Here is a 22,953-nt window from a genome sequence, read left to right on the forward strand (position 1 = left end):
GTTGAAGTAGAAAGCTGAAATTTGGTATGTAGATCCGCGCCGACCACCCAAGATCACAAGCTATGGCGGATATATCTCCGCCCATTAGGGGCGTGGCAAATCGGACCTGAACATATAATGATTTTTCGAGTTCTGTTATATTTTAGGCACTATTGATGCTAGAGACCTGAAATTTTGTATATATACGCGGGTTGACCACCCACGTCCAACGAGCTATGGTAGATATATGTCCGCCCATAGGGGGCGTGGCAAACCGCAAAAGCTTATATCTCCTACAGTTTAAGAGCTAGAACCTTCAAATTTGGATAGTTAAGTTACTGGTAGCCTCCTCTATCGATGCCCCAAAAATAATTTTTAAGTCTTTTTAGGGGCGTGGCATATCGAAAAATACCCTGTAATTTTCACTTTTTTTGAGCGTAAGAATTCAAATTTTGCATTTAGGTAACCGGTTGCTCGTTCTAAGAACTGGCTAAAATTGAGGAGTCTACGGCCACTAGGGGCGTGGCAATCGGCATTTACAGTGCCCGTATTGCGACATTTATATGCGTCAGCCATCTATTTATGTATATGTACACATAAGTAGGCTTAATAGGCATTGATAGCGCGGAAGGAAACATTTTTATAAAATTAATAAAATATAAAAAAGCTAAAATAACAAAAATTTGCCATTTACAAAAAAGTGTTTTCCGCGGGATTTGAACTCGCACCCAACCCAAACAGCATGTTTGTCAAAATAGCTAAAATAAAGATCGTCGGCGCTACAGCCTACAGCACCACAGCGTCGTTTCTATCAACAATAGTTAAAACCAAAAGCCAGTGTAGCGGCTGGAAATTCAAAAACAATGCAAAGACAAATCAATCGCAACGCGATTCTTAGAATATGCTAGAGCACGCATTTATGTGTACATACATACACACATACAAATGAGCGCGAGTATAAGGCTGGAATGCTTGATGCTATGCGTGCAGACTTACATATATACATACGTATGTATTTGCGTATATGTATTTGAGGGCTATTTAAGAAGAAACAAATTTAAACTTATAAAATTATTCGACTAAGAAAATGAAAAGTATTAAGTGTCATTCAGTCAAGCTCGCACCTTCCCAATAAAATATCTATTTTATAAAAAACGATATATGTATGAAAAAAAATAACATAGTAAAGGTTCGAACCTTCTCTGCTCTAACATTACTTGCATCGCCCGTAGTACCCGCGCCACTGCTTTGCTCGAGCAATCAGTTGCTAAAATAGAATAGCTTAATAAAAGAGCGTCATCAGACAAAACTACAGTAACGGAAAGTCCAGAAATCAATCGAAATTCTAAGAATGTGAGAAATGGCGCGCTTCTGTCTGTACGCATAGAATAGACGATGAGTGTGTGCACAAGCATAGGAAAATAGCGGTGATCTGCTGTTAGCTTGAAGCCGGTATCCAATGTATGGATATAAATATATAATAAAAATCAAGATTGTATAAATTATATATGTATGTAATTTGAATGCAATAGGTATCGATGATTTTCCAATTTTAATGGCATCATGCCGTGTATTTTGCTGGGCACTAGACTTGAAAATTGCACTATATACTCTGGTTGACAGCGTTTGGGCTGTGAATGAGTCTTCTGCAATCGGTATCGCCCGACTGCAACGTTCTTACTTGTTTTAAATAACTACATTATTTACCTTATTTTTTTAAAAAAGGGGAGGAGAGGGAGCATATGCTCACAGTATTGTAGTGTATACAATATATGAAGTTGACATATGCCCAAAATATAAGTAAGAGTATCATGCTCACCACATAGCAACACTTTGTTGCTTTATTTATATTATAACAGCTATACATAAGCGCCGTAATATGATCGGTCACTTATGTATAGACTGACCTGCAGCGTGGGATCTGCAACGTAAGCATTGTTACGTTCTCGTCCACGCCGTAGCTTAAACACCTGAATATATGTATATGCCTTCTGCATGTACATACAAACATATATACACACACATACAACATGCTATTTACCTCTATTCTGCCGCTGCTTTTAGCGACAGAATTCTTTATGTAAACTCTATGTATTTTAGGCTAAGATTTAATTTGAATAAAATACGGAGAACATTCTCTGCTCAACGATCAAACCAAACGGTCAACTTTTATTTAATTACACCGCATCTCCTGTGACTCTCCTTCGACCGCCTTTTGGCGCACACAGTCTTCACTCATGAAACTGCGCGTGGCCTCAGTGTTGACTGTTGTGGTCATCCTCTGACCTCCAATCCTCACCGCCGAGACGATCTTCCCTTCCTTTACCTTCAACGCGTATATGCCTCCCTCCTCTGGGGCTAATTGGCGCCGCTCCTCTCCATGGAAGGGCGCCCTTACCCGTTTCCCGCATCCGTCTGTAGGCAACATTCATGTGTGCTCCACCCTCTTCTTCCGCATCGTCGACAAAACAGTACCTGCGCGTTACGACATTCCCTTGCGAAGTGTCCAACTTGCGCACATCGGTAGAGCACCCGACGCGGATCGAAACCGAATCCGGCATCCTGGGCCATCATGCGGTGCACCGCCTCCGTTGGCGGGGTTGCTGTTGCTGCGACTTGGTCCAGGCCTTGCCGCTCAGCCCGCGGCTCCGGCGCTTGCATACGGAACGGGTTTACAGACTGACTGTCAGTTGGCCCCGTCCAAGGCGCCCTCGAATGGCTCGCACCCGATTTCCTCTCCCAGCTCCTTCTCTGGTTTTGGACGTTCTCATATTCTGTCGCCATTTGAGTCAGCTGTGTCAACTTCGTGAAGTCATGACGCCTCACATACAATCTATATTCGGGGGCCGCGTTTTCATACACCATATGCAGATCTTGCGCCGCGCTGTACCTTGCCTGGCGCATTAACAGCCTGAGCTCAATCAAATTATCTTTAAACCTTTCTCCCTGTCGCTGATGACGTCCGTCTGTCCGTATGTTTGAACGCGTTGTAAGGTTACATTAATTTTCCAGACGGGGTCAGAGTCTCAGTCTGCCCAGGGCCATAACTTACAAGAAATTTATAAGTTAGTGCGGGACAATACAGAGTTAGAGAAATGGGAGAGGGGGAGTTGTTATAGGTTAGGTGACCACGCGGCCTGCACTCGCCGACCACGCCCACGCGTTCGCACGCGGGAGGGCGGCAGCAATCGAGTGCCGCGATCAAGCACACTCTAGATTGCAGGGGTCGGGGTTGCGAAGGCGTGCTGTGGGGAGTTAGTGGGGCCACTACAAATGATAGATCGCGGGTCGAAGAACGACTAGCGTTGCAGCCGGCGTTCACTCACAGACCACGCGATTTTCACTACCCTTCTGGCGAACGGGTCGTAACCACGTTCAAACTACCAGTTAGTGTTGTTTTTGTTTATTGCAGTTAGTATCAAGAGTCAATAAGCTAGATGAACTAACAATAAATGAATACACGACCATTTTTACATGTGCTTACTTTATTATGAGGCTCCCAAGCTTAACCTCAATTCTAATACCAATTTGCCGATTCGATTTTTGCGGACGTCTGCTCACTCCGAGAGCTCAAAACTAACTAAATCTTGCACGCAGCTTTCAATCCCTTTCTGCTGCTGTGCAGATTTCACCACGCGACCAGCAATGCAATTCACCCCTACGAGCTTTCGAGCCGCACGGTTGTATTGCTGATCGCGTGCCCGCCCACTAATTTGAATTTCTTCTTATGTTCTAAAACTAACTGCTATAACACTTATGACTACTTATTAACTACTTAGTGCTATTTTACAAACTAATGCTTATTATACTTATTGCCTAACTTACTCTCTACCAAAATATGACTTCATAATTCAACTCATTATCTATGAACAAAAAATATAAATCGACGACTTCAATTGCGTCACTTCAAAATAAAACAAAACATAGTTCAACCGTTTCCGCTTATTTACTACAAACTAAAATATAATTCCGAATCCAAACTTCTCTCTACTAAAACCAAAATACTGCTACACTTCAGAATATTCAACTTATTCACTACAAACAAAAAATATAATTCCTAATTCAAACTCCTCTCTACTAAAAATGGGTATAATGTAAGGTGGACAAATAGGCCCCCTTATTCGACAGAGAAATGACAACACCCCCCGACGAGTTGACTGTCACCGTGTAGGCGTGCTCGCCTGCCGCGACCCGGAAGCGGGTCACCGTCTGCGCGTTTCCACCTCCCGCCTCAGAAGCTGGATCAGTTCCGCGTTCAATTCGGTACCGGCAGGGTGTACCCTCCAGTCGATAGGGATCAAAGGCAGCATCCTCCCCGATTCTACGTCCTCTTCGCCGACCGCCTCCTCGAGACTCAGCTCCCAGCCGTCCAGCAACTCGGCCATGTCTGCCAATAAACGCGTCTCCTCGCTCGAGTGAGTCTCCGCCGACTCATCCCGCGCTCTTGACCGCTCTCGGGCTTGCTCTCCTTCCGGCGCTGCCGATATGTAGATGAAAACTCGGCGGCATCAAAGCGACAGATGGCTAGTAGGAATGCGGGGCCCGGTTTGCGGTCGGAAACCGGTCGTCCTCGCCGTTGCCGCCGACGACGCCTGCGCTCGGCCGCTTGGCCGTGGTCCGTCGGGCGCTCTGCGCTGGAGTGAGACGCGCACGATAGGCGACGGTTCTCGACCGTGCCCGGCGTGTATTGCAACGTGATCCTGGCGGAGTCCGGCTGATGGTCATTTTCGACGTCCACGCTAGTCCGGCGTCAGGGAAGGGGGCTTGCGGTGCCACTCTCCCCAGGGCTTGCGTCTTCGACCCGGACTGCTTCTTCACACCTCTTCGTTCCTTGCCCACCAGTTCGTGGAAACGCGCTGGCATGTTCCTCTTTGCCCCGCGCCGCGGTCCCCGGGGCGGGGTTGTCGACGAAGGGACAATGCTCCCTGCTGCCGTGCCTCCCCAGCCGGGGTCTCTTCCTCCTCACTCGTCGTCCACGGTGTCGGAGTCGCCCATCTCGACGATGCTCCGTCCTCCGAGCATCTCTGCGCAGCCGACTCCGGGCTACCGGTGGGCGGGGAGGAGATGGTGGCTCCTCCACGAGTGGTGGCGTCGTTCCCCTGGGTACCTGGATGTATACAGTTGTGTACTTGGCCTGTATTAGTTGTATGAGGCCGTCCATCCGGGTTGGCACGTTCATTGTCAAGAGGAGGACCGTATGCATGAGTCAGCGTGGCGCCCGCTCCTCTTGGCGACGGTAGTATTCCCTACCGAGCCTCGGGTTCCTTTGCCGACTTCGCGCCTCTTCCTGGGAGAACGGCTCCGCGCTGTCGCTGCTCGCGTCCTCGACCCGGATCGAGCCCTCGTCATCACTGCTGATCTCGATGACCTCCTCCATCTTCGTACTTCCCTGTAAGTTCAGAACTTTTAGTCTTCTGTTTTTTTGTCCGTGTTAATGACCGAAATGGTCCTCTAACTACTGCGTTAGTGTTAGCGTTAATAGGTGTGTTAACGGGGAAGTTAGTTGTTAACGCGATTGGTCGTGTTTGCCGGGCGCTTCTCCATCATCGTCGGCAAGCGACGCTGGCCGCGCCTCAGCCACTGCTTCTTCGTCCGAGATCACTTCGATCTCCTCCACTCCTACTCGGTGAAATGGTTTCAGCTGCGCTATGTTGGCCACCCTCCTCTTGCGTTCGCCTTCCCTTTTCAGGCACACCACATTGGGAGAGATGAATTTGACGACTTTGCGCTGCGAATCCTTCCGCCGCATTCGACAGCTGATGCTGTCGCAAAAGGACCTCCGAGCCCAGCGCTGGCCTCCAGTCGCGCTGTCTCAAGTTGTAGTGCCTACCTTGATCCCCCGACGCCCGATGCAGGTTGCTGCGCACGATGTCGAAAGCTTCTCTCATTCTGTCTTCTTTAGCCTCGGGCTGGATCTCCTTCGTCGCCGAACCGGGAGTGACTTCGTCGTACAATGCGGCGGGTAGGCGGTTGTCCCGTCCTAACATCAAGAATGCATGAGTGAAACCCGTGGAGTCAGCCACGCTCGAGTTGACCGCTAGCGTTATCTCCGGCAGCAGCTCGTCCCACGAGCTTTGATGGCCTTCGATATATTGAGCTATCATTGTCTTCACGATTCGTTCTTTCCGTCGGGTTCTCCTGCGGCGAATAAGGCGCTGTATACTGGAGTGTCACCTCCAGGGATTCCATGAACGCCTTGAAGCTTCTGCTTGCAAATTGTATGCCGCTGTCGAAGACGAATGTCCTAGGTACTCCAAATCTGCTGAGTATACGTTCCCGGAACGCCAGCTGCAACAACGCTGTGGTGGCTTTCCTCAGTGGCACCAACTCCACCCACTTAGCGAAAGCGCCGTGGAACACCAACAACATTGTTCCCACGCTTGGAACGAGGTAAAGGTCCCACGAAATCTGCGCACAAGACCGCCATTGGCTCCGCCACTTGCCCGGTCAGCATCTGCCCGGCCGGCTTTTGTTGTACGCATTTGAATTTTTACACGTCTCGCAGCGCTTCACGTACTTGGCGGCATCCCGGAACATGCCCGGCCAATAGTACCTCTGCGCGAGTCGTGCAGCCGTTTTCCTGACTCTTTGATGTCCGGCTGTGGGAACGTCGTGGCACTCCCTCATCACTCTGCTCCTCAAACTGCTAGGGACGCAGAGCTTCCATGGGATAAAATCCTCTTCGTCTATCCGATGACCCAAATGCCGATATAGCTGCCGATTCTCCTCCACGTAATCCTGGAACTTCTCAGGCTCCTTCGCAATCCTCTCGCGCATTTTCCGTATCCACCCGCAAAGGGGACCATCTTCCACTGCCTGTTGACAACTGCCTAGGGGTTGCCGGGACAGTGCGTACGTTTAAGCTCCCTCGACGATAACGTATGTCGAATTGATATTGCTGCAACTCTAGTGCCCATCGAGCAATCCTGCCCGTGGGACTTTCTATGGAGTTGAGCCATTTCAATGCCAGGTGATCCGTGACCACGTCGAATCTGTAGCCCTCCAGGTAACAACGCATCTTTCGGATCGCCCAAACGATCGCGAGGCACTCCTTTTCCGTGGCCGAGTAGTTCAGCTCGGCCTTCGATAACTCTCTATCACCCGTTCTTGAGCCTCGACTTCTTGCGTCAACACTGCACCGAGGCCGTAGTCGCTGGCGTCGGCCTGCACCACAAATTTGCCCGAGAAGTCGGGACAGGCCAGGATAGGCGCGGACGTCAAACTCTCCTTGAGCTTCTGCAATGCCTCCTCCTGCTTCTGACCTTTCTTGAGAAGTTTCATCATCGGTTGTACCAGCGACGCGAAATTTGATACGAAGCGTCTGTACCAGGATGGCATCTCTAGGCATTGCCGCAATTCCTTGAGATTCGAAGGCGATGGGAGACTCCGGATCGCCTCGACTTTCGCGGGATCAGTGCAAATCCCCTCGCTGTTTATCATGTGGCCTAGATATGCCAACTTCTCCCGGAAGAAACTGCATTTCTTCCTGTTGACCTTTGCTTGGCCGCCTTCAACAACCGGAAAACTTCCTTCAGGTTGGCTATATGCTGCTCCTTCGTCGCTCCGATGACCACTATGTCATTTAGGTACGCAAACGCGTGAGGCTCCATGTTGGGCCCGATGACTGTATCCAGTGCCCTCTGGAATGTCGCCCCCGCCGAATGCAAACCGAACGGCATCACTCGCCAGTGGAACAGTCCCCTGCCTGGCAAAGTGAACGCCGTGTATTCCCTACTATCCGCCGCCATCGGGATCTGCCAGTAGCCGCTCTTTAGATCCAGCGTGGATATGAACCGTGCGTGTCGCAACCTCTCCAAAATGTGAAGGATCCGCGGAACAGGGTACGCATCCGGGATCGAGTGGGCGTTGAGTTGTCGATAATCTACGCACATGCGCCAATCTCCAGTCTTTTTCTTGACCAAGACTATGGGTGCGCTGTGTGGGCTCTTCGACGGTTCAATAGCCCCAGCTTGAAGTAGCTCGTCCACCTATTCGTCGATCGTTTTCTGCATAGCCGGATTCTTAGGGTAGTACCTTTGCTTCAAAGGCTGGTCGTCCTTCATCCGAATGCTATGTTCAGCAATGTGCGTCACGCCTCTGAGGTCTTCAAATAATGCCAGCTCCGCTTCTAGAAACTCTTGCAGTTCTTCCTCCAACTCATCCGGCCACTCCTTGCTACTGGGCGCGGATCGTTAATTTCCTCCATATTCACTCTCTGATGCTTCTCCCGTCGGCGGGCTGCCTCCGGGGTCACCTTCCTTCTCCAACTCAACTGATCTAAGCTCCGGTGGCCGCTCCTCGGGTCCGTACCTTGAATCCTCGCTCTGCTTCACAGCTCTCGCGGGAGGCCCAGCTCCTTTTTTTGTGATCCAGTGTCTTGTCTCTTCCTCCTTATCGCCGGAAGATCCTCTCCAAGCCCTTCCTTTGGCGTTCCTTTGTTCATTCGCTTCCTCTTGTTTCTGCTTCTCTTCATCCATTTCCTCTCACCTCCCTTCTCGTTGGGCGGCGTGCCCTGACGCACCCTGAACTCCAACTGTCGACACCGCGATCGCCGACCTTGGGTCCTCCTTTGGCGTCGAGGCCTCGCGCAACACCTCTGGGCCCGACTCCTTCGCATCTCCTTTAGCGAGCTGGTCTTGCCCTCTAAAACCGTTGCTGCCTTTCTCCACTCCTTGTCTACTCGACGGCGACGCTCCTTCTACCACGTCGTCCACCATCCTCATCTCCAGCTCTGCGTTGCCGCAACGCACCGTAGTACCGATGGCGCATAGAAAGTCCATGCCGAGGATGACATGGTCCAGCATGGTCAGCATTATTAGCAGGTTCGCTACCGCCGTCTTCCCAGCCAGACTCACATCCGTCTTCATCATCTTCGTCACGTCCAGCGCTGATCCATCGGCCAGACGATTCGCGACTCCGCCTGGCAACGCTCGCCCCGCATCGTCCGTTTGCGCACGCAATCATCGCTGACAAAACTGCGCGTGGCCCCGGTGTAGATCGTGGCGGTCATCCTTTGACCCCCCCACCACCACCGTCGCGGTGATCTTCCACTCTTTTACTCGGAGCGGGTACCTCTCTTCGTCTTCAGTATCTAATCGGCGCCGCTCCATTCCCTTGGAGGGCGCCCCTGGCCGTTTCCCGCGCCGCCCTGTTCGCAACACTCCCTCGCATTCCAGCTCGCTGTCCACAGTGTCGGCAGAGTAACACCGGCGCGCTACGACATTCTCGCGAAAAGTGTCCAAGTTGTCCACATCGATAACAGACCCGACTCGGCCTGGATCCAGCGTCCTGAGCCATCATCCGGGTAGTCGCCGCCGCTGAAGGTGTCGTCGCCGGCGTCCCGCTTTGCCCCCCGGCCTGTCCTCCGGACTGGGGATCAGGCGCGGAAAGGGTTTTTCTGCCGCGCCTCCGCTGACTTGGGCCAGACAGTCTCCACCGTTGTCCTCCTCTCTAGTTCCCTCCGCTGATTCCGCACGTTTTCGAATTCTGCAGCCTTTAGTGTCAACTGTGTAAGGGATGAAAAGTCGTGCCTCCGTACGTATAGCCTATATTCCGGGGATGCGACCAGGAACTCTTTCTTGAATTCCAACCAGGGCACGTCTCTTAGCCCACTGGTTAGGAACCACTTGGCCGCCTTGTCTACCAGCACCTCGCTTAGCGCCCTCGGCATCCGGTCGAGTTCGATCCCGTATGTGATCGCCCGCTCCTCCAGAATTTCAATAAAACCAAGGGGATCCGACCGTTCGTCGTACATCATCCCCCATTTTCGAACCTGCTTAGCTACGCTCCACAGCGGGTGCCTTTCCGGCGGCGGAGAAGGGACAGGAATCCGACGATCTGCCTTCGGTGCCGGTGCGAGCACCTTGTCTTCGTCGCCAAAACAGAATTCCCGCGGCCTCTCATCCCTCCAGCTACCAGTCGTACCACTCGCCGTGGGTACACTCAGCTTCAGCGATGCTGTCGAGAGGGGGTCGCGTTCTTGAGCTTTCCGTAGATCCCGCTCTGACCTCTGATAGGCGCGGCCGCCCATGCTTGTCGCTGCACCTCCCAGAGAGAATTCTGATTCTTTTGCGAAGCACGCCTCCCACTCAACTAGCCGCCCTTTCATTTCCGCCGAATAGTTGCCGCCCTGGATGAGCGACGACAATCTCTTTCTCAGATCCTCCACGCGGCCCTCGTCTTCGAGGCCGAGATCCCGTGCTACAGCTATCAATTCCTCTTTACAGCGCTGGAAGACCCAGCAGACGCTTAGTCCCGAACTGTGGGATGTTCCGCCTTCCATTCGTGATGCCTGGATACTCTGCTTCCTTGTTAGCTTATACTAATATTCTCCACTTGTTTTGCTTACTCAATTTTTATCCACTTATTCTATATTTCGCTCTATTTCGCTCACTTAATCTATTTTCTTCATTTCTTTTCATTTTCATTTCTTCCTTTTTTCTCTTTTTTTTCTATCTCTCTTTTTATACCCTGAACCCATTTTCAATGGGAAATCAGGGTATAATGGTTTTGTTGAAATGTATGTAACAGGCAGAACGATCAGGGCGACGAGCTGAGTTGATTTGGCCCTGTCCGTCTGTCTGTCCGTCTGTCCGTATGTATGAACGCGTCGATTTCAGAAGATATAGGAGCTAGAGACTTCAATTTTTTTTTTAATGTCCGTAATTACAGCGCGCATATCAAGTTTATCATTAAAAATCGTTAACTCATCCCGATCTTTTTTTTATCGATAAAAAACCTTATCGAAAACCAGTTATAAAATTATATCTTCTACACCTTTATTGCTAGAGTCTCCAAATTTGTATGTATGTATGTTTATATGCAATTTATACAATTTCGGTTTTTGTTAAAATTTAACCCCCACCTCTAAATTCACCCCCTCACCATCACTTTTGTAAATACTAGAGACTTATTTCAAATACTAGAGACTTGTGCTTTAGCAATTACATGCATATTCATGTTATAATCATAATCTGAAAGTTTCATGAAGATCGTACGTCCACAAAAAAAGATATTAAGCAATTAAGTTCTCATAGTAAGCGCTCATTGCCGCCCATGCGTGTTTATGCTTGTGTGTGTATATGTATGTAAATGTTTGTTATGTGTGTGTGTGTGTGTGTGTGTGTGTGTGTGTGTGTGTGTGTGTGTATGTGTGTGTGTGTGTGTGTGTGTGTGTGTGTGTGTGTGTGTGTGTGTGTGTGTGTGTTTCTTGTGTAAGCTGAAAGACGCGAAAAATTATTGAAATAGCTATTACTCCAAGGGTTCAGGGGATCTCGTAGTCGAGTAGTCTCGACTAGAGCTTTCTTACTTGTTTTTCTCAAATTTTCTTATTCTATACAATTTTGTTTGCTTTTACCGTCTTAATCTATCTTATTTTACTTCTTTATTCTCTTCTCTGTCTTTATACACTTATTCTAGTTTTGCTTTACTTTTCTTTATTCGTCTTAATCTATTTTGTTCTCTTTTACTTTTCTTCTTTATTTCATCTTAATCTATTTTGTTTTCTTTATTTCGTTTTCTTTATCCTTCTTAATCTAATTTGTTTCATTTCGCGTTCTTTATTCTTCTTAATCTATTTTGTTTTATATCGCTTTCTTTATTTCGTCTTAATCTAGTTCAGATTATCTTACTTTTGTTTATTTTTTTTATACCCTGAACCCATTTTCAATGGGAAATCAGGGTATAATGGTTTTGTTGAAATGTATGTAACAGGCAGAAGGAGGCGTAGCAGACCCCATAAAGTATATATATTCTTGATCAGGGCGACAAGCTGAGTTGATTTGGCCCTGTCCGTCTGTCTGTCCGTCCGTCTGTCCGTCTGTCCGTATGTATGAACGCGTCGATTTCAGAGGATATAAAAGCTAGAGACTTCAAATTTTTTTTTAATGTCCGTAATTACAGCGCGCATATCAAGTTTATCATTGAAAATCGATAACTCACCCCGATCTTTTTTTATCGATAAAAAACCTTATTGAAAACCAGTTATAAAATTATATCTTCTACCCCTTTATTGCTAGAGTCTCGAAATTTTTTATGTATGCTAATATGCAATTTATGCAGTTTCGGTTTTGTTAAAATTTACCCCCCATCCTCATATCCACCCCCTCACCATCACTTTTGTAAAAACCGTTTTTCAAATACTAGAGATTTGTGCTTTAGCAATTACATGTATATCCATCTTATAATCATAATCTGAAAGTTTCATGAAGATCGTACGTCCATAAAAAAAGTTATTAAACAATTAAGTTCTCATAGTAAGCCAACACTGCAGCCCATGCGTGTTTATGCGTGGGTGCTTGTCTGTGTATGATTTTGTGTATGTGTTTTTTTTTTTTTTATATTCATTTATTGACAAAATAAAAAATTGCAAGTTGCGTGGTGGCTAGGATAGCGCGCGGTGCTTGCGGGACGGCCGTAAAGCATTGCTTCGCAAGCACTATGCGCTACCTTAGCCTGGGACAGCTCGTCTTCTCAGTCGCTCGACTCTGCGGAGCTCCATCATCACCGTGGCCGCGAAGGTGCTTGTTAGTTCCCAAGCTTCCTCCGATTCCAGCATGGCGTTGACTAAGTTGTCCGCTCTGATGGAGCGGCCCACTGCCTCTTCCAGACGACGCCTCTCCTCCAGGAACCGTCCACATTCGAAAAGAATGTGGTTGGCGTCTTCCACATGCCCTCGCTCGCACCAGGGGCACTCGTCAGATTCCTCGTGGCCAAAGCGCTTCAAATAGCTCCGAAAGCATCCATGACCCGAGAGGATCTGCGTAAGGTAGAAGTTAACCTCGCCATGTTTGCGGTTAACCCATGGTTCAAGCTCCGGGATGAGCTTGTGCGTCCACCGCCCTTTAGCTGAGCTATTCCACCTTCTTTGCCATCGTGCGATGCTGTTCGCCCTGACAGCGTTGAGTCGCGTAGGCCCGTGCGAATTCCGCTCCACGGCCTCGGCGACCAAATACTCCAGTGGCACCATACCGGCTATGACGAGCGCCGCGTCATCGGAGATAGTCCTGAAAGCGCAGCTGACTCTGATTGCGCTCAGCCTGTAGATCGCGCAAATGCCTCGGCTGTAGCTCGGCGTTGCCATCGCTCTTGCCCATATTGGCGCAGCATAGAGGATGACCGACCTAATGACGCTCATTAGGAGGAGACGTCGTTGCTGTTTAGGTCCCCGCGTGTGAGCATGATTCTCAAGAGAGCTCTACAAGAATCAGCTGCCTTTTTATGCACATATTCTAAGTGCTCGCGGAAAGTTAATCTTGTGTCTATCATGACACCAAGATATCTTATCGCCCTCTTTGACGCAATGGTGACGCTGCCGATCTTTATATTGGCAGTTTCCACTCTTTTGCGACTGCTGACTAGTACAACTTCGGTCTTGTGTGCCGCTAGCTCGAGCCCAGCTCCTGCCAACCAGCTTCGTATGCGATTAATACTTTCGCTGCACATATCCTCTGTATCTTTGAGCTCCTTTCCTATGGCTACGACAGCTACATCATCAGCAAAGCCAATGGTGTGCGCGCCTGCTGGTAGTTCCAAGCGCAGTACGCCGTCGTACATGATGTTCCATTGGAGAGGCCCCAGCACTGAGCCTTGGGGTACTCCAGCTGACACTGTATGAGTTTGGGGACCCTCACTCGTGTTGTATACCAGTGTTCTTCCTCTGAAGTAGCTCTTTATTATCTCTCTTAGATATTTAGGGATATTATATTGTGACAGCGCATTCAGTACCATATCCCAACTAGCTGTGTTGAAGGCATTCCTTACATCCAGGGTCGCGATGATGCAGTATTCCTTCGTCCCGTGCCTCCATCCGGTGCCTTGAATAGCGGAAGTGGCCAGACCAACAACTTTGTTAAGCGCGTCCGTTGTTGACCGGGCCTTCCGGAAACCAAATTGGTTTGGTGACAGGCCTCCGGCGCTTGCAATCGCAGTCTCCAGCCTAGAGCAGATCAGTTTCTCAAACACCTTTCCCATGGTGTCTAAGAGACAGATCGGTCTGTACGAAGATGGCTCATCCGGTGGTTTGCCAGCCTTGGGTAGCAATACCAGATTCTGGGCTTTCCATTTTGCCGGGAACGTCTCTTGGATGAGGCATTCGTTAAATAATTCGGCGAACGTACTTGGGTGCAAGGCGAGGGCTAGCTTTAGCGCACGATTTGGGATCCCGTCCGGCCCTGGAGCTGTGTTGGTTCTAAGACCTCGGAGAACTACTGATATTTCTTCCTCTGTAACTAAAACAATTTCAGTGCTCGTTGAGCCCTGATCAGCAGACTCGGACTCAGGGGCGTGAATGGAGCTTAAACTTTCTGGAAAGAGTGTTTCCACAATCGATTTAAGCTCCAGACGATCCGTAGGCTGCACCTGTTTACCTGCGTATAGTCTTTTAACTACTATCTTATATGCCCTGCCCCAAGGGTCATATTCGGCTGAGTCGCACAACTGTAAAAAACATTCTCTTTTGCTTGCCCGAATGGCCTTCTTCAGCTGTCTTCTAGCTGCCTGGTAAGCTAATTGTTTCTCAAAAAACGTTGACCTACCGCGAGCCCGTTGGTAGCTTCTTCTCGCCTGGATGCATTTGCGACGAATGTCACCTATTTGCGTATTCCACCAATACGTAGGCTCATGTTGTCGCGTGAACTGCTTGCGGCGTAACATGCTGCTATTGCAGGCACTCTGTATTTGGGCTACCATTTGGCATGCTCTGGCCTCAGCATTACCAATTGTACCCAGAGACTGAATGGCCTCTGAAAAGACCGTGGGATCAAAAGTATCTAGCCGATACGACTTCCTCCACAATGTTGGCGCCCTGGCAGGTGGCTCACCTATTGTGAACAGAAGTGCCGTATGATCGCTGCCTGTATAGCTATCGCAATGGCTCCATGTTGCTCCCCGAAAGAGGGATGAAGTGACAAAAGTAATGTCGATAACAGACCCGTATCCCGCCCGACTGAAGGTGTATTCATGGCCAGTGTTGAGCAGTGCAACATCTAGTGTCGCGAAGATCTCCAGTAGGATACGACCTCTGGCATTTGTTGTGGGGCTACCCCATTTTAACGCCCATGAGTTAAAATATAATAATGGCCTTCCGACCCCTAGCATCCTCGGCAAGCTCGTCGAGCACCGTCGTGAATTCACTGAGCTGCATGCTGGGGGCCAGATAGCAACTGTAGAGCCATAAGCTACCATATCGGCCACGTACGAACCCATTGAATGACTTAACATTCGAAAGTACGTTCTTTGAGTTGCCGCATACCCACAACGCAGCTTTGCCATTAACGTCTGTTGACCATGTCCTAGGGCAGCTGGTTCTACAGTGGTGAGGCTCACTGAGAAAAGCTACATCTATACATTTTTCCCTAATGGTCAGCTCTAGAAGATCTTGGGCAGCAACACAATGATTTAAGTTAAGCTGCAAAAACCTTAACATTTCATTTTACGAGCAGCTTCACGGTAAGATGGGCACTTGAAGCAGCCTGCTGAGTGGTCCGTCTGCTTTTCACCTTTCCGGATGCAGAGGCTACATTTTGGTGGCTTGGTGCATGCTTTGGCACTGTGACCCATCTCTCCACACCTGAAACAGGCGCCCTTTAAGTCACAGTCGCTGCCGCAGTTAGCTGCCATATGACCGTAATCGTTTGTGTGTATATGCGTGTGTGTGTGTATGCGTGTGTGTGTGTATGTGTGTGTGTATGTGTGTGTGTATGCGTGTGTGGGTATGTATGCCTGTGTGTGCGTGCATGTGTGTGTGTGTGCGTGTTTCTTGTGTAAGCTGAAAGACGCGAAAAATTATTAAAATAGCTATTGCTCCAAGGGTTCAGGGGATCTCGTTGTCGAGCAGTCTCGACTATATCTTTCTTACTTGTTTTTTTTTTTTTTCCTAACTTTATTTCTTTATTGATTTTATTCATTTTTCTCTCATTTTTTTTTTTTTTTTTTTTTTTAACTTACTTATCCTGGGTTATTATTGGATACCGGCTTCAAGCTAGCAGCAGATCAGCGCGATTTTACTATACATGTGCACACACTCATCGTCTATTCTATGCGTACAGACAGAAGCGCGCCATTTCTCACATTCTTAGAATTTCGATTGATTTCTGGACTTTCCGTTACTGTAGTTTTGTCTGATGACGCTCTCTTATTAAGCTATTCTATTTTAGCAGCTGAGTGCTCGAGCAAAGCAATGGCGCGGGTGCTAAGGGCGACGCAAGTAACGTTAGAGTAGGGAGGTTCGAACCTCTACTATGTTTTTTTTTTTTTTTCATACATATTTCGTTTTTTATAAAATAGATATTTTATTGGGAAGGTGCGAGCTTGACTGAATGGCACTTAATACTTTTCATTTTCTTAGTCGAATAATTTTATAAGTTTAAATTTGTTTCTTCTTAAAAAGCCCTCAAATACATATATGCAAATACATACATATGTATATATGTAAGTCTGCACGCATAGCATCAAGCATTCCAGCCTTATACACGCGCTCATTTGTATGTGTGTATGTATGCACACATAAATGCGTACTCTAGCATATTCTAAGAATCTCGTTGCGATTGATTTGTCTTTGCATTGTTTTTGAATTTCCAGCCACCACTCTGGCTTTTCTTTGCTATGTGGCGTCATAACAATAATGTGATTTCGTTTTAACTTCTATTGATCGAAACGACGCGGTGGTGCTGTAGGCTGAAGCGCCGACGACCATTATTTTAGCTATTTTGACAAACATGCTGTTTGGGTTGGGTGCGAGTTCAAATCCCGCGGAAAACACTTTTTTGTAAATTGCAAATTTTTGTTATTTTAGCTTCCTTTAAATTTTTTTAAATTCATAAAAATGTTTCCTTTTGTATTATGAATATCTATTAAGCTTATTTATATGTACAAATGCATAAATAGATGGCTGACGCATATAAATGTCGCAATACGGGCACTGTAAATGCCGATTGCCACGCCCCTAGTGGCCGTCGACTCCTCAATTTTAGCCAGTTCTTAGAACGAGCAACCGGTTACCTAAATGCAAAATTTGAATTCTTACGCTCAAAAATTGTCAAAATTACAGGGTATTTTTCGATATGCCACGCCCCTAAAGAGGCTTAAAAATTATTTTTGGGGCATCGATAGAGGAGGCTACCAGTAACTTAACTATCCAAATTTGAAGCTTCTAGCTCTTAAATTGTAGGAGATATAAACTTTTGCGGTTTGCCACGCCCCCTATGAGTGGACATATATCTACCATAGCTCGTTGGACTTGGGTGATCAACCCGCGTATATATACCAAATTTCAGATCTCTAGCATAAATAGTGCCTAAAATATAACAGAATTCGAAAAATCACTATATCTTCAGGTCTGATTTTTTACGCCCCTAAGGGGCGTAGATATATAATTTTTCACCCATCTTCATAGAATTAAAACATTAGCTTACGTGCAAAATTTCAGGCTTATAACTTTAGGAGATACAGTTTTGTCCAATTTGCCACGCCCCTAATGGGCGGAGATATATCCGCCATAGCTTGTGATCTTGGGTGGTTGGCGCGGACCTACATACCAAATTTCAGCTTTCTAGCTCTTCAACAAACATGATTTCTGGTATATCGGAAAATGCATTTTCCGATTTGCCACGCCCCTAGTGGGCGGATCGGGAAAATTTTAACACTTTATAAATCGGAGATATACACGAGTATGTGTTCCAAATTTCAAGTCTCTAGCTTCAATAGCGCCGAAATAGATTGCGTTCATACGGACAGACGGACGGACAGCAAGACGGACATTGCACAAAACCAATATACTCATTTCACTTTCGTGAATGAGTCTAAAAATTCGCCTAGTGTCATATGCGCATAATTACACACATATCAAAATGTACGTGGCTTAAACTCAAAACTTAAAAGTCTTTTCTTGCATAGTTTCAGTGTACAATATGATATTATCGCTTTCACTGAAACATGGCTAAGTAATAATATTCATAATAGTGAAATTCTTTCAAGTAATTTCACTATTTATAGACTCGACCGTTCGTCGCGCAGAGGTGGTGGGTTGTTAATTGCGGTTAAGTCCATTATCCACTCTGAATTGTTTACCTTTTCGTCCCTTCATAATGTGGAGATTATAGCGGTTAAATTAACTCTCCCATCGTGCTCATTGTACATCACATGTTCTTATATCCCTCCCTCTTCTGATGTACAAGTTTATGCTAACCACATAAATTGTATTAAAGAAGTTAATGAACATGTAAATGATAGAGATTGTCTTCTTGGGTGATTTTAATATTCCGAACACTTCTTGGTCTTCAACTTGTAATGCAAATTACTTTATTCCGACAATTGATCACTATCTTTTTGATGAATTGTTTAACCTGTCTATGTTTCAGATGAACTCTATTTCAAACCATCTTAATCGCACTCTTGATCTTGTGTTTGTTAATCATGATTCGCTCATTAATGTCGCGAGATCAACTCCTTTCTCCTTACCTGATGATATATATCACCCCACTTTAGAGGTTTTATTAACTATCGATAATCCTCCCTCTACTAATCCAATGCCTTCTGAACTTAGTCGCTGTTATCGTAAATGCAATTTCGTTTTGCTTAACGAATTAATTAATTCAACAGACTGGTCTATTTTATATGAGTCGGTTGATATTAATTTAGCAGCATCGTTTTTGTATTCTACCTTAAACTCTATTCTGGATGTTTGTGTCCCTCTCCGCCGTATTTCGCCAGTTTCAAATAAGCCACCTTGGTTCACCAAAACTCTTTCGAACTTGAGAAACATTAAAACTAAATGTTTTAAAAATTACAAAAAGTCTGGTTCAAGTATTGACTGGTCCAAATATTCCATTGCCAAGTCAAACTTCAATCTTTTAAATTCTAGCTGTTATGAGAATTATCTTACACGTTGCAAACGTCAGTTTACTCGAGATCCCAAACAATTTTTCTCATTTGCACTTGCAATGATCAGGATTCCTCTGATCTATTTGCTGATTTTTTTCAATCCACTTATTCTTCTGCTGATCTCTACAGCAACTCATATCAATATTCACTTCCTGAATATGGATCTATAAATACCCCCAAAGTTACTGCATCCTCTCTGGCTGCAGCCATAATATTCCTAGTTGTGTGATTAAAGAGTGCAGTGTTTCTCTTCAGTCACAATTACTAAAATTGTTTAACTTGTCCTTGGATACTTCTGTGTTCCCTTCAATTTGGAAAGAATCTTTCATCATTCCCTTATATAAACAAGTAAGAAGGCTCAAGTCGAGACTGCTCGACTAGGAGATACCCTGCACCCTCTAAGCTGATATTCTAATCATTCTGCATTTTTATGCACACATACATACACATGCATCCACACGCACGCATAAGCCTGCGCTCTGCTAACTGCGCAGTAAGCAGCGACTGCGCTTGGGCTGCGCTGCAGTGTGGGCAATATTATGAGAATTTATTTGTTGAATAATTTCTTTTTTAGACATAACATCTTAATGAAACTTTCAAAGTGTAATCATATGATGAATATGTGTGTACATTCCAAAGCACAAGTCTCTAGTACTTGAAATGCGTTTTTTACAAATTGGTGGGAAAGGGGACGTGGTATCCAAAATCTATAAATTACAAAATTTCTGTATCGATTAACTTTATATACGCAAATTTGAACGCAAATTTGAAGACTCCAGGTCTAAAAATGTTCAAATTAAGCTGAAAAAACAATGCCGATTTTTCGATTATTCTCGATAAAAAAGTTCTCGTATGAATTATCGAAAAAATGAAGCAAACTCGTACTGCGTATGGTACACACGAGTATGCATGCCAAATTTCAGCTCTCAAGCTCTTATAACTTCTGAGATCGACGCACTCATACGGATCAAGAATACATATACTTTATGGGGTCTGCCACGCCTCCTTCTGCCCGTTACATACATTTTCACAAAACCATTATACCCTGATTTCGCATTTTCAATGGGTTCAGGGTATAACAAGTAAGAAAGCTCTAGTCGAGACTGCTCGACTAGGAGATACCCTGAACCCTCTAAGCTGATATTCTAATCAGTCTGCACTTCTTTTCGAAACATACACACGCACGTATTAGAACGCGCCTGCTAACTGCGCAGTAAGCAGCGACTGCGCTTGGGCTGCGCTGCAGTGTGGGCAATATTATAAGAATTTATTTGTTGAATAATTTAATTTCTAGACGTACAATCTTAATAAAACTTTCAGAGCGTAATCATATGGTAAAAATGTGTGCACATTCTAAAGCACAAGTCTCTAGTATTTGAAATACGCTTTTTACAAAAGTGAGGGTGAGGGGGTGAATTTAGGGGTGGGGGGTAAATTTTAACAAAAACCGAAATTGTATAAATTGCATATAGGCATACATTAATAATTTGGAGACTCTAGCAATAAAGGTGTAGAAGATATAATTTTATAACTGGTTTTCGATAAGGTTTTTTATCGATAAAAAAAAGATCGGGATGAGTTTTCGATTTTTAATGATAAACTTGATATGCGCGCTGTAATTACGAACATTTTAAAAAAATTTTGAAGTCTCTAGCTCTTATATCTTCTGAAATCGACGCGTTCATACATACGGACAGACGGACAGACGGACAGACGGACGGACGGACAGACGGACAGACAGACGGACAGGGCCAAATCAACTCAGCTCGTCGCCCTGATCAAGAATATATATACTTTGTGGGGTCTGTCACGCCTCCTTCTGCCTGTTACATACATTTCAACAAAACCATTATACCCTGATTTCCCATTGAAAATGGGTTCAGGGTATAAAAAGGTGGAAGATCTAATATTTCCAATTATAGAGGCATCGCGAAATTATCTGCTATTCCGAAGTTATTTGAGAAAACCATAACATCGGCCTTGCAGCATTTTTGCAAATCGATTATTCAACCATCTCAACATGGTTTTGTTCAAAATCGATCAACGTCCTCTAATTTACTTGAGTTCACTTCGCTTGTTAATGACAGCTTTTCTAAAAAAATGCAAACCGATGTTATTTATACGGACTTCAGTAAAGCATTTGACTCAGTACATCATCACATACTAATTCTTAAGCTTGAACGCTTAGGATTTTCACCCAGTCTTGTCTCTTGGATTTCATCCTATTTAACGGGTAGAACCCAAAGAGTCTTGCTGAGAACAGCTATGTCTAAACTTATCTTTGTTTCGTCTGGTGTACCTCAGTGTAGCCATTTGGGCCCATTGCTCTTTTCCCTTTTTATAAAGGACCTTCCTAGTTGTATCTCGTATTCCACTATATTTATGTATGCTGATGATGTAAAACTTTGCCTTCCATACTCCAGGGCAAATGGACATCATCACCTTCAAGATGACCTAAATGCATTTCAACTTTGGTGTGTGGCAAACCAGCTGGACTTAAATTGCTCAAAGTGTATGACAATGACCTTCAGTCGTACCGTTCCTCTAATTGTTGATTATAAAATTAGCAATATTTCCTTAGAACGCATCTTTACAGTCAAAGATCTTGGTGTGTTCTTTGACTGTAAACTTAACTTTAATCTTCATATATCTACCATCATTAATGAAGCCAAAAGTGTGCTTGGCTTTATTAAACGTTGGTCTAAGGAATTTAAAGATCCTTTTACTACCAAGCGCTTATTTACTTCGCTTGTGCGTCCTATCTTAGAGTATTGCTCTGTCGTATGATCTCCGCAACATAAACTGTATCAGGATCGTATCGAATCGGTCCAAAAACAGTTTCTTCTCTTTGCCTTAAGAGACCTTAGATGGGACAGTAATTTACGATTACCGTCTTATCATAGTAGGCTCCAGCTAATTGATCTTCCATCGCTAACCAATCGTAGAACAATTTTAGGAATTGTTTTTCTGCATAAATTGATTAGTAGTGATATTGATTCGTCCTCTTTGTTGGGTCGTCTAAATTTTTCGGTTCTGTCCCGAGCAACTAGACACTATCGTCCGCTTCATTTACCTGTGTGCACTAGGGATTATTCTTTGCACAATGCGTTTCATGTTCTTTGTGTTAATTTTAATAAATATTATCACGTTTTTTCCTTAGAGCTCTCTCTTCCTAAAATAAAAAGTTTACTATCAGCTTATCTTAGGGAAATCACTCACAATGCCCAGGCATAAGCATTGGCATACGTTTTTGCTGCTAATGTTGTGTTAGTGATTTCTCAATTCTATTCTTATACTCTATTTTTGGCTCTTCCCTTACTCTTTTCTTTTTATTATTTCTTATTCTTTTTATTAACTTTTCTTGCAACTTCTTTTATTACAGTCCTTTTTCTTTTTCTATACTATATCTCTTCTTACTTTATCTTTTTTTTTTTTTTTTATTATTGTTTTTTTAACTCTTTTTATTATTTATTTATTTTATTATTATTATTATTTTTTTTTTATTTTTTTTATTTTAAGAATTATTTTAATTATGTTAGATATAGTTAATAACCTACATTTTAATATTTAATTTTTTTAAGTTTTCTTACTAACACTTTCTTTTCATAGCTTCAATAGTATCACTGACCATATTTGGCTGTGAGACGTGGGCATAGCCGGCCGGACTGGCAAATAAAATTATATCCTGTACTTTGTATAGGCTTTTTTAAATTAAAATTGACTCTCGTTTTTGTCAATAGCTTTAAGAAATAAATAAATAAAATAAAATAAATACATATATAAGCACGCATGCATCCGCGCACATACATACATATATACACTCTCTTAACTAATTGTCTCACATACACATACATATATACGCACGATTGCCTATGCGCACATACATGAATACCCTTCACTATTTATTCTCTCTCCGCTAATTCTCACATGCACTTATATATATATACATATGCACACTTGTCTATGCGCATTATTGAATACTCTTTCACAATTACGCTTTCTTATCACCGGGTATGTTCACTTCCAGTCGGCACTAAATGCTTTTACTTTTCTTCTTACTATTATCGCGACCCTTGTTTTTCGTTTTGTTCATTG

The 22,953-nt window shown here is 44.9% G+C and overlaps 2 protein-coding genes across 5 annotated transcripts in view; one reads left to right on the forward strand and one right to left on the reverse strand.

Annotated features, from left to right (window-relative positions):
- Positions 1–22,953, forward strand: part of LOC6585851 — a 172,558-nt gene that overhangs the window by 59,938 nt on the left and 89,667 nt on the right. The window lies entirely within an intron of this gene.
- The window catches only part of LOC122757410, a 128,566-nt gene continuing 111,165 nt past the window's right edge, over positions 5,553–22,953 (reverse strand). Inside the window, exon 2 of the mRNA XM_044009375.1 lies at positions 5,553–6,238. Coding sequence (XP_043865310.1) covers positions 5,553–6,083 — 531 coding nt within the window. The 5' untranslated portion in view covers positions 6,084–6,238. The remainder of the gene's footprint in view (positions 6,239–22,953) is intronic.

Source organism: Drosophila mojavensis, unplaced genomic scaffold (assembly GCF_018153725.1).
Source record: "Drosophila mojavensis isolate 15081-1352.22 unplaced genomic scaffold, ASM1815372v1 contig_72, whole genome shotgun sequence".
Lineage (NCBI taxonomy): Eukaryota > Metazoa > Arthropoda > Insecta > Diptera > Drosophilidae > Drosophila > Drosophila mojavensis.